Source organism: Galeopterus variegatus, unplaced genomic scaffold (assembly GCF_000696425.1).
Source record: "Galeopterus variegatus unplaced genomic scaffold, G_variegatus-3.0.2 Scaffold689, whole genome shotgun sequence".
In the NCBI taxonomy this organism is placed as follows: domain Eukaryota; kingdom Metazoa; phylum Chordata; class Mammalia; order Dermoptera; family Cynocephalidae; genus Galeopterus; species Galeopterus variegatus.
This window is the reverse complement of record NW_007726800.1, coordinates 65,990-78,689: the sequence shown is the minus strand read 5'-3', so window position 1 is coordinate 78,689 and position 12,700 is coordinate 65,990. Positions and strand designations below refer to the sequence as shown.

At 50.4% G+C, this 12,700-nt stretch overlaps 1 protein-coding gene and 1 pseudogene across 1 annotated transcript in view; one reads left to right on the top strand and one right to left on the bottom strand.

Annotated features, from left to right (window-relative positions):
- LOC103589478 (SNW domain-containing protein 1-like) overlaps nucleotides 1-1,232 on the top strand; it is a 2,460-nt gene extending 1,228 nt beyond the window's left edge. The window contains 1 exon segment of the mRNA XM_008571483.1: nucleotides 3-1,232. Coding sequence (XP_008569705.1) covers nucleotides 3-1,232 — 1,230 coding nt within the window.
- Nucleotides 1,233-4,484: 3,252 nt separating this feature from the next.
- On the bottom strand, nucleotides 4,485-5,378 carry LOC103589477 (annotated as a pseudogene).
- Between the last annotated feature and the right edge of the window lie 7,322 nt (nucleotides 5,379-12,700).

Below are 12,700 nucleotides of genomic sequence, written 5' to 3'. Positions count from 1 at the left end.
AGATAACAGAAAACACCCGAGAAGCCTTAGAGAAATCCGTATGGCAGAAGGTTGCCACAGCCAGGCCACTGGGTGCAGCTGATAAACTGGCTCCAGCTCAGTATATCCGATACAGCCCAGCTCAGCAAGGAGTGGCTTTCAACTCTGGAGCCACACAGAGGGTTATTCGGATGGCAGAAATGCAGACAGATCCCATGGAACCTTCAAGGTTTAAGACTAACGAGAAAATCCCCCAGGGACCACCTTCTCCTCCTGCACCTGTCATGTGTTCCCCTAGCAGACAGATGACTGGAAGGGAACAGCAAGAGTGGAAGATTCCTCCCTGTATTTCTAACTAGAAAAACGCAAAGGGTTACACGATCCCACTGGACAAACGTCTGGTTGCGGATGCGAGAGGACTACAGACAGTACACATCAGTGAGAAGTTTGCCAGACTCACCCAAGCCCTCTCCATGGCTGATCGCAAGGCTTGGGAAGCTGTGGAAATGCGTGCCCAGGTAGAGAGAAAGATGGCTCATAAAGCGAAGGAGAGACGTGAAGAAAAACTCAGAGAAATGGCCCAGAAAGCCAGGGAGAGGAGAGCTGGGACCAAGACCCATGTGGAGAAAGAGGAGGGGGAGGCACACGAGAGGGAGGAAATCCGGCATGACAGGCGAGAAGAGAGACAGCGTGCCCGGAACCTTCCCACGGCAGCGCCAGAGAAGAGGCCAAAAGGACAGAGAAGTGAGACTCGGGATGTGACCGAAGTCATTGCTCTCAGTATGGAAAATCCTCGCACGTGCAGTGAAGTTCAGGACGACCACAGGCTCTTTGACCGATCCCAAGGGGTGGACAGTGGGTTTGCAGGTGGACAAGATGAAATGTACAATGTTTATGATCGAGCCTGGAGAGGTGGTCAGGGTGTGGCCCAGATCATTTACAGGCCCAGCCAAAATCTGGACAAGGACGTGTGTGCTGATGACCTAGAAGGCAGAATAAAGACCAACAGATTTCTTCCCCACCAGGAGGTTTCTGCTTCAGACTGAAGGCGAAGAGGCCGAGAAGGACCAGTTCAGTTTGAGGAAGACCCTTTTGGTTTGGACAACTTTTTGGAAGAAGCCAAACAGCACGGGGCCTCTAAGAGACCCTCAGAGAGCAGCCGCCCCAGGGAACGTGAGCACGAAAGCAAGAGGAGGAGGAAGGAAGAGACGCACATCTCTTCCAAGTCAACGGACTATCAGCCAGAAACCTGAGGATGCGAATCCCAGGGGGGCAGAGTTTGTAAAGGCTCAGGATGAAAACCCAGTCCGGGTGCCAGATTCCAGCGCTTCTTTATATCACGGCAGAAAGGGGCATTAGAACTTTCTACCTAGACATTTCATTTGGTTCAAAGAGTGTGTTGTGTTTGTGCTTCCCCTGCCTTTTGTCTTTTATAGGACACACTGCCCCACACACGAACTTAAGACCATTTCCCGTTGTGGGGCTCTAGTAGTTGGGGTCCATCTGTTGTTAGGAGCAACTGCTTCCGAGTAGAGTCACACCTCGATGAGCAGGATCTTGTTCCCATACTAGAACTGTCCTGCACAGTGAATTCTCCCCCTATTGAGCTCTGTAATAATTTGCAGTAAGGAAATTGAGCTCTTGTTTGGTTCAACAATTTGATTCAAAGAAAAACATTTAGACAAAAAAATAAAGTTTCTCATTAATGATAAAAACATGTTGTGCCTGAGGTCACGTGAGTGTGACAGGAGATGTTCTCATGGGAAGAAACCAGTTCAATCACATAGTGCCAAGGTCCCGAGATCTGGGAGCACAGGGAAGCCTGTGCAGGATGTGCCGTTGCTCTCCAGCCCATCTGGGATTGCTCCCCCAGGCAGGAATCACCCATATCAAAAGAGACCCAAGCTTGGCAGGGGGTATGTTACTTCACAGAGGATAGAGAACCCTGTGAAGGGACAAAGACAAAAAGTGAGGCCTCCATCAAGAGGCTCCCCAGTGTAGTCATCAAAATCCCTCTTTCAGAGAGTTCCCAGAGATGGTTCAGTTGCTACTGGGTGCAGGTGTCAGCACGCTGAGAGGAAACCCTGTGACTAGGGCAGACAGGTTAACCAATCATGCAAACAAAGGTAAAACCCATGCATCACAAAAAAAGAGTCCCCAGAGAGGTAGTGACGTTTGTCCCATCCCAGCAGTGGGCGCAGGGGTGTCCTTTCACACCACCATGAGGCCTTGAGGCATGACAACAGCAAGCACAGAGATGAGTAGCCCATGGAAGCCTTCGCATTCTGAAGTCCATTCCCCACCCTAGGAAGATCCTGTGCACACGGTGACAATGAGACCTCGGCCTTCAGAAAACCACCCATGCCCCAGGAAAGAGACACAGACTGATAGGGTTTGAAGAAGACCCCAAAGTTGCACGTATTGGAAATGCCATCACAGTCGGGGTTGAGCTTATAGTGTAGGAACTCCTATCGTGGTCATTGAAAGTTGGGGCCCTTTAAGAGATGATTCGATTGTGAGGTCTGTGGTAGTGAATGGATCGACCCATTCACACAGCAATGGGTGTGGTTCTGATGGCTTTAAAAGGAACAAGTGAAGGGGTTTGCTCTCTCCCTCAGTGAACCTCACCGTGTAACACCCTGCATTGCCGTGGAGCCACCACCAAGGACAGGGACCTCACTCGACATCTTCCCTGTTCTTCGGACTTCCCGGCTTCCACAACCATAATAAATGAAACATCCTTACGCATTGCCAACTTTCACGTATTTCTGTTATAAGCAGAGAAGGACTGACACACATCACCCTATGAGATGAGGGGGGAAAAGCTAAAATTTGTTTTGAACATAAGATACTGCCTGCTCTGGCTCATAAGAAAGCATGACAGTCACCCCTGACCTCCGAAAGCAGAGCCTCCAGGATCGAGCACCAGAGACCCCGCAGCCAGGGACACATCCTCGATTTGCTGTCCGTGAGAGAAGTAGGTGTGGCCTCCCCATGTGACCCCAGTAGGGTCATTGTGCATAGAACTGCCTGCTTTTACATGCAATACTTATCTTACCAAGATGTGAACTGAGAACAGATGTCACGTAAGGTTGCACTGGGTTGGGGAAGGCACAGCTGATGGAGGAGGAAAAGACCAGTTATGACAGAGCAGAGTGGCTCTGATAAAGTGTAGGAAGGATTCCTTCCAGAAGTCACCTCCTAGGACGGCTCCCTCATCTGTTCAAGGTACAATGCTCTCATCCTATCCCTCATCTTCATGGGCCAGATCCAACCTCTGGGCACCCATGGCTCTGTCCACATTCCTAGGAGGCCAGGCCGGTGCCTCCACCAGCAAGCTCTGAGCCCCGATGGACCACTTTGAAAAGCAGCACAAGTGGGAACCACCTGTGGCCGGACACCGGACGAGCATGAACCCGCTCTTCCCTCCCTTCCACCTCTCAGCCTTCATTCCCTCGCGTCTCCCCATCTGGGTTCATCCAGCACTCATGCGGCCGGTGAGTCTTCCTGGAGCCCATCTCAGCTGAGACTGAGAGTTTCCAAACTTTCGACTTGATCACGTGGTCTCTAAAATGACAAATCCAAGTTTCCTTTTGATTGAGTGAGACAAATAAAAACAAACTGGAAATGCTCTTACTCTACAGGGGTGTGCCCATAGTTTTTCCTCGATAAGTCTTCAAGCTCACTTTGTCTAGAAAGAACAGGACACGATGGAGGGAGTGCTTTCCCCAGCGCATTCCCTTCTCAGCAGGAAGAGATGAGGAAGTAAAAGGGCCAGGGATGAGGAGTCCCAGCAGCATTCACACTTCCCACTGCAAGGCCTATGGACAAGCAGAGACAGCCTAGGTTGGAAGTCCAGAACCCCAGCAAAGGGATGGCAAAGCTGACCGATGTTTGCCAAGAACGGATTCAATGTTAGCAGTTTGACACTACAAAATATCCTGGCAATGACATGTGCAGCCAGACACCGAACAATCGCATAGCCTAAAGTGCCACTTAAGGTAATGATTGTGTTAAATCCCTGCCACCTGGCAGAAGGAAAGGATCTCACTGTCTAAGAGAAGAAGCCCTGATGTTTAATACAAAGACCTTGTTTCCCACTGCAAGTGTTAAATCAGTGTTTATTCTTCAGTCATGATTCACATGGTCGAAAGTTCAAAAAGCCGGCCTTATTTGTCCCCACAGAGGACCCTGGTGAAGTTAGGAGAAACCGGTGGACCTACCAAATTGCCGTGGTGGCCCTACCCAGCCTACACCTCCATTAGCGTGACCACGGCCCAGCCCCCAGCACACCTGGCACTCAGGTGCACAATCCTGGGCATCAGGCTGCAGGCCAGCATTGGACGCTAGAGGCAAGTTACAGTTCCTAGGCCTCAGGGACAGCCCACCCTCTCCCTCTTGCATTGCAAGGGGTTGACTACTCTTCAGCCTCCTTGCGAACACAGCACCTCAGGGATTTTAGTCTGATCAAGATCTTACAGGATGAAATTTTTTGCAATATGTACTCAGTATCTCCTTCCTTCAAGTGGAATGTCTGCGATGTGGCGATGTTGACCCAGCAGGTAGGTGCTTTGTCGATGGACGCACAGGACGGGAAGTACCTCATCGTGTTTAAAGGGGTAGAGCCGCCACCGTCTTTTGGGGATACGTGCTTCCGGGGGCTCGCTATACTTAATGACTACATCCTTGAAGGTTTTGGTGTCCTCAAGGAGTGCCCCAGATAGCTCAGACCTGGGTTTTTCTTCAGCGAGCGCCCGTTTGTCTTTATTGTTGCCACCAGATGGAGGGTACACCTCCGGAGAGTCATCACGTGTCCCACGAGCTTCCTTCTTCTGGCGATGCTCCTGGCGTCTTGCGTGACACCACTCCCACTCTTCCTCCTGAGCCTGTGGGGTCTGCATGTCACGATCCTGCATCTGCCCGCGCCCGGGCCTCTTGTTCGAGGCTGTCCTTCGGTGGGAATGGCCGTGCCGTCTCTCCGGGTCACTGTCCCTAGCTCTCCTGTGCTCCTGTTCTGCGGGTTCCCAGTGATGCCCATCCACCCGTCCTCTTCGGGGGTGGTCCTCACGTTCCTGCTTCACAGTGACTGCTGAGTGGTGGGGACTCTGGCTTCTCCTACTCCCGGGAGACTTGCTTCTCCCTGAAGACTTGCTTTTCTTTTTGAGTGGGGACTGGCTAACCGCCCGGGCTCGGACCCTGTGGTGGCCAGGGCGGCCAGGCTTGTCGGTGGGAAGGGAGCGGCCACCACGGGGGACAACAGGATGGTGGAGGGCAGGCCACTCTGCTTGCGGACTGAGGTGCTCCTGCTTCTCCACCACCATCGCCGTGACTGTCACCAAGTCCCCGAGACAGTGCCTTTGCCGGCTCTCCCGGTCTCGCTGGCTCTTGCCGTCCTTCATTCTTTGTTCTCGGCTGCGGGAAGGAACTGAGGACTGCTGAGCTCCAGACCCCGCTTTTATCATGGGATAATCGCATCAGTTAATGCATCTGACTGATTGAGTTCCGTGTGCATTTGCTCACATCTTAAGTGCAAAAGCACACGGAACTCAATCAGTCAGAAGCTGTGAGAGCAAATGCACACGGAACTCAATCAGTCACATGCCATGAAGAGAAAACTCATACAGAATCAGTCAGATGCAGTGAAGAGCAAATGCACATGGAGCCCGGTCAGTCAGATGCAGTGAAGAGCAAATGCACATGGAGCCCGGTCAGTCAGATGCAGTGAAGAGCAAATGCACATGGAGCCCGGTCAGTCAGATGCAGTGAAGAGCAAATGCACACGGAACTCAATCAGTCAGATGCAGTGAAGAGAAAACTCATACAGAACCCAGTCAGATGCAGTGAAGAGCAAATGCACATGGAACCGGGTCAGTCAGATGCCAGCACATGGCAGGGTGTTCCAGAGGCAACACAGTGCAGTTGGAGAAGCCTTTAAAGCCACTTATGTTGATTCCCCACTCATTCCCTTTCCCTTAGTAGGGATCCTGAATACCAAACTTTTCCTTGCACAGCACCATTACATGAAAGGTCAGTGAGGGTTGTAAAACGACAGGAAATTAGAGATGTCGGAGACATTTTTACGTAATATGAAATCAAATGCGTGACGTGAGAACCAAAATTTTAAAACCTTATCTGGCAAATGCCAGAGTAAAATTGTCATACAATAATGAGGAAGGATCGTGATGCCAAATGACTACTCTTCTCTACAAACTGAGAAAGGTCAGTGGGACAGATCACTGTCTGTAAGGCCGCAGACACCACACCTGAACTTGGTTCTGAATCTGATTTAGTGAGAGCACTTAATGCATAGGGCTGTACTATGAAATCCTGAGTGCAGGCTTGCTGCTTAGCTCTATATTACCCGTGGCCATCTGAACACAGTCTGAAGCTCTCAGTGAGACACTTTATAGACGTGAAACACTGGTTAAGCGTGCCCAGTGGTGCACATTGGCACGTCATTGGTAGGTTCCTGGGAGGTCCTAGAAGTGGCCTTGCTGCTCAGAGTTCCTCTGCTGTTGATCTAATCTTCTGCTAAAGCTGATGGTCCAATTTGAAAGTCAACTGCTTCTGATTAGAAGAGTCTGTCAGGTGACACCAGAAACAAGGTTGGGAGCTTGGCGCCAGAAAACCAAGTCACGATTGTGAGGGTCAGGCATCATCAGAAGTCTGAGGGACTAGAGAAACACTAGTCATTTCTAAAACCTTGGCAAATATTACAGTTTTGCTGACAGCTTGAGGGCATAATAAATAGTCAGCAAAGGCAGGCACAGTCGGTTTTCTTGACCAGAGATGGACAAGGACGGCCATAAAAAGGGTCCAAGTCATGTCTCTACAGAATGTCTAGAAAGGCTTCACCTGTGGCTGCTGCCACTCCATTCACCTGTGGAACATGACCTTTCTCCTCTATGTTCTTAATTAGTGAGTCTAGAATGTGGTCACGTGCGTGATGCTGAGAGAGTGGCAATATCTTCACGTACCTAAAACCTCTCACTTCTTAAGAAGAAGTATGCCCAGCTTTTCTGATGTGGAGACATACACATTCTTATTTTGGATGTTGATTCTCTCATGAAACACTTTGGAAGCCTGATGCAGTGTCGGATTCAAACTTTGAGAAGGAGCCTAATGACTGAGACTCACGGAATGGGCAGAAGTCAGACAGGCACCACAGGACCTATGCTCGGTATCAAAAAACACGAGGCTATGTCAGTGTGGGTCCCTATCCTCGTGATAACAACTACCTCTTACCAGGAGGGGCCAATATGTTCCAGGTGGGCTAGAGCGGAGGCCCTCACACATCAGACTGCTGCCCACCCTCAGGGACATATGGACTCCACTGCCACTGATGTCCAGTGGTGGCAGTACCATGGACCTGTCTAGGAAGGAGGTGCTGAGGGACGTAGGAATTCAAAATATGTAGAACTCTGCACAGGGAAGCTGGAAGACCACAGTGCCATCCTGACAGTTTCTGCCAGCCCACCAAGGAGCTCCGGAGCAAATGGAACCCCTGTGAGGAATCCCACAGTGGACGGAATTGGCTGAGCCCCATGGGCTTCGACTTGGGGCCACCCCAAGAACCCAAGGCTCAGCTGGCACTCTCCTCCAGCGTAACCACGCTCCTCACAGCTGCACAGTGAGCATTTGTGCATAGGAAGACCCGAGAGGCAAAGCACCAGGGCTACGAGTCATGGGCAGCTGTAACCGCAACGCTGCTGCTGCTGCTGCAGCTGGTCTGAGGGCTGCCAGGCCACGACGTACTCGACCTTCACTGCCTCCTTCTAGCATCGCTGCTCGGGTCTCTCACACCCACTCAGCACTTGCACAAGTCTAACTTGCTTGTTTGGGTGACCAAGACCTTCATTCCTAAGAAGTCTCATCCCCCAGTCACCTCTCTAGACCACATTGTCTGTGACAGTCTAGTTACACCTGACTGTATGCATGGAATCACAGGAGTGCACAGTGATTCTCGTGAGCTCCATATGCTACCCTTTGCTTTTTCACGCAGCAGCAACTCTCCCTGGTCTCCTGGCAGAAGAAGCCCTAAATGATGTGGCATTACCGCAAGTCCCCTGTGGAGACATCTAGAACTAGGACTGTTAGATTTCCGGACTTGACTTGTTGGGATGGAAGTCTTAAATACACAGAAATGTCACTGGGGCCAACGGGGAGAGACAAACTTCTACTCCTCGGTCCCTAGACCCATGTCCTACCACCTGGGGAAATGGAATCCTATAGCAGCTGTCAGGTCACGAGAGGTGCTGTGATGAAATGTGCTGTGCTCCTGGCAGGCTGAGAGTTCTGCTGGCAAACCATCCCGAAGCTGCTGGTGAGCCCAGGTGGGCCATGGCTGAGGACAGCGTCAGTCTGACATCTTCCCCCCCATGGAACCCGCTGAGTCTCAGGCTGGTGATGCTTCATGGCAGTGGTGCAGTCGAGCTCCCTGGGAAGGAGATGCTGAGTATATATTGCAAAAGACTTCATCCTGTAAGATCTTGATCAGACTAAAATCCATCAGATACAGCTGTTGGGAAGGAGGCTGAAGAGTAATCAATGCCTTGCACTTCGAGACGGAGAGGGTGGGTTGTCCCTGAGGCCTAGGAACTGTAACTTGCCTATAGCGTCCCCTGCCGGCCTCTAGCCTGATGCCCAGGATTGTGCACCTGAGTGCCTGGTGTGCTGGGGGCTGGGCCGTGGTCACGCTGATGGGGGTGTAGGCTGGGTAGGGCCTCCATGGCAATTTCATAGGTCCACCAGTTTTTTTCTAACTTCACCAGGGTCCTTTCTGTGGACAAGTAAGTCCGGCTGTTTGAACTTTCAACCATGTGAATTGTGACTGAAGAATCAACACTGATTTAACACTTGCAGTGGAAAACAAGGACTTTGTATTAAGCATCAGGGCTTCTTCTTGTAGACAGTGAGATCCTTTGCTTCCGGCAGGTGGCAGGGATTTGACACAATCATTACATTAAGTGGCTCTTTAGGCTATCCGATTGCTTGGTGTCTGGCTGCATATGTCATTGCCAGGATATTTTGTAGTATTAAAATGCTAACATTGAAGTTGTTCTTGGCAAACATCTGTCAGCTCTGCCATCAGTTTTATGGGGTTCTGGACTTCCAACCTAGGCTGTCTCTGTTTGTCCACATTCTTTCACTTCCTCATCTCTTCCTGCTGAGAGGGGAATGCTCTGTAGAAAGAACTCCCTCCATCGCTTCCTTTTCTTGTAGGAAAAAGTGAGTGTGAAGAATTTTTGAGAAAAACTTGTGGGTCTACACCTATATAGTGAGAGCATTTCCCATTTGTTTTTATTTGTCTCACTGAATCAAAAGGAAACTTGGATTTGTCATTTTAGAGACCACATGATCAACTCGAAAGGTTGGAAACTCAGTCTCAGCTGAGATGGGCTCCAGGAAGACTCACCGGCCGCATGAGTGCTGGATGAACCCAGATGGGGAGACCCGAGGGAATGAAGGCTGAGAGGTGGAAGGGAGGGAAGAGCGGGTTCATGCTCGTCCGGTGTCCGGCCACGGGTGGTTCCCACTTGTGCTGCTTTTCAAAGTGGTCCATCGGGGACTCAGAGTTGCTGGTGGAGGCACCAGCCTGGCCTCCTAGGAATGTGGACAGAGCCATGGGTGCCCAGAGGTGGGCTCTGGGCCATGAAGATGAGGGATAGGATGAGAGCATTGTACCTTGAATGGATGAGGAAGCCGTCTTAGGAAGTGACTTCTGGAAGGAATCCTTCGTACACTTTATCAGAGCCTTCCTGCTCTGTCATAACTGGCCTTTTCCTCCTCCACAGCTATGCCTTCCCCAACATGGTACAACTTTATGTAACAGATGTTCTCACATCACGTTGGGAAAACATAGAAAAAATGGTCAGAGCCCATCTGATATTCAGAACCTTGCCAAGCATTTGATGTAATTGGGCACTTGTGCTCAGGTGTTCCTTGTTAATCATCTAGTGCAAGTGCGCATGTGCACCCAGGTGTCCTGGGTTGTGGACTTAAGAATAAAGATGAGTGGCTCTGATCCACGGCGATTCCCATCGTCAGAATATCGGGGGAAGGGGGGGCTTGGGGGAGGCCACTACTGCTGCTGGAGGCTGCTGCTGCTGCTAATGCCCCCCGGACCCTCTGCAAGGCCACCGCCACCGCCGGTACTGTAAGATGCTTCCAGTGAGGAAGCTGAGGTCTGAGCTTGTGTTGTCTGCCAACAGCTCCCAGAATCTTTCCCAATTACCTAGCATTTACCTGCATGGGAAGGGTCTGGGGACCCAGCTTGGTATGTGAGGGGTCTGGTGATCCAGTCGGTACAATGGGTTTGAAGGGTTGGAGCCCTACCTCTGACAGTGTGAATGGAAACTTAGTATAACTAAAGTAATATCTAAAATAACTTCAACATTTTGGCTTCAGTTATGAATTGCCTTACTTTAAACATCACAACTTGGGAAGATGAGTGTCACATAGGAAAGCAGACATTTCTGTGCACAGTGACCCCAGTAGTTACCTGGGGAGGTCACACCTCTTTCTCTTGCTGACCCTCTGACGGCAAAGTGAGGGTGGGTGTGTCCCAGGCTGCAGGGTCCCTGGACATCAGTCCCGGAAGCTCTGCTTTCGGAGGCTGGGGGTGGCTGCTGTGTTGTCTTATGAGCCAGAGCAGGCAGTCTCTTACTCTCAAGACTCAAGTTTAAGCTTTCCCCCCCCCTCATCTCAAAGGGTGATGTGTGTCAGTCCATCTCTGCTTATAGCAGAAACACCTGAAAGTGAGGAATGTGTAAGGATGTTTCATTTCTTATGGTTTTGAAGGCTGGGAAGTCCAAAGATGAGTGGAGACATCGAATGAGGTCCCTGTCCTTGGTGGTGGCTCTACAACAATGCAGGGTGTTACACGGTGAGGATCACTGAGGGAGTGAGTAAACCTCCTCACGTGCTCCTCTTAAAGCCAACAGAACCACACCCACTGCTGTGTGAATGGGTCGATCCATTTACTAACACAGTCCTCACAATCGAATCATGTCTTAAAGGGCCCCAATTTGTAGTAACCTTGATAGGAGGTTCTACCCTCTTGGCTCAAACATGACTATGATGATGTTTCTAATATGTGAAACTTTGGGGTCTTTTTCAACCCCTATCAGTCTGTGTCCCTTTCCAGGGACATGGGTTGAATTATAAAGGCAGAGGTCGCATTGTCACCGTGTGCACATTATCTTCCTAGGGTGGGGGATGGACTTCAGAATGCACATCACGTTGGGAAAACATAGAAAAAATGGTCAGAGCCCATCTGATATTCAGAACCTTGCCAAGCATTTGATGTAATTGGGCACTTGTGCTCAGGTGTTCCTTGTTAATCATCTAGTGCAAGTGCGCATGTGCACCCAGGTGTCCTGGGTTGTGGACTTAAGAATAAAGATGAGTGGCTCTGATCCACGGCGATTCCCATCGTCAGAATATCGGGGGAAGGGGGGGCTTGGGGGAGGCCACTACTGCTGCTGGAGGCTGCTGCTGCTGCTAATGCCCCCGGACCCTCTGCAAGGCCACCGCCACCGCCGGTACTGTAAGATGCTTCCAGTGAGGAAGCTGAGCTCTGAGCTTGTGTTGTCTGCCAACAGCTCCCAGAATCTTTCCCAATTACCTAGCATTTACCTGCATGGGAAGGGTCTGGGGACCCAGCTTGGTATGTGAGGGGTCTGGTGATCCAGTCGGTACAATGGGTTTGAAGGGTTGGAGCCCTAGCTCTGACAATGTGAATGGAAACTTAGTATAACTAAAGTAATAACTAAAATAACTTCAACATTTTGGCTTCAGTTATGAATTGCCTTACTTTAAACATCACAACTTGGGAAGATGAGTGTCACATAGGAAAGCAGACATTTCTGTGCACAGTGACCCCAGTAGTTACCTGGGGAGGTCACACCTCTTTCTCTTGCTGACCCTCTGACGGCAAAGTGAGGGTGGGTGTGTCCCAGGCTGCAGGGTCCCTGGACATCAGTCCCGGAAGCTCTGCTTTCGGAGGCTGGGGGTGGCTGCTGTGTTGTCTTATGAGCCAGAGCAGGCAGTCTCTTACTCTCAAGACTCAAGTTTAAGCCTTTCCCCCCTCATCTCAAAGGGTGATGTGTGTCAGTCCATCTCTGCTTATAGCAGAAACACCTGAAAGTGAGGAATGTGTAAGGATGTTTCATTTCTTATGGTTTTGAAGGCTGGGAAGTCCAAAGATGAGTGGAGACATCGAATGAGGTCCCTGTCCTTGGTGGTGGCTCTACAACAATGCAGGGTGTTACACGGTGAGGATCACTGAGGGAGTGAGTAAACCTCCTCACGTGCTCCTCTTAAAGCCAACAGAACCACACCCACTGCTGTGTGAATGGGTCGATCCATTTACTAACACAGTCCTCACAATCGAATCATGTCTTAAAGGGCCCCAATTTGTAGTAACCTTGATAGGAGGTTCTACCCTCTTGGCTCAAACATGACTATGATGGTGTTTCCAATATGTGAAACTTTGGGGTCTTTTTCAACCCCTATCAGTCTGTGTCCCTTTCCAGGGACATGGGTTGAATTATAAAGGCAGAGGTCGCATTGTCACCGTGTGCACATTATCTTCCTAGGGTGGGGGATGGACTTCAGAATGCTAAGGCTCCCCTGGGTTACTCATCCCTATGTTTGCTGTTGTCGTGCCTCAAGGCCACTAAGTGGTGACAAAGGACACCCCTCAGTCAACTTCAGGGAT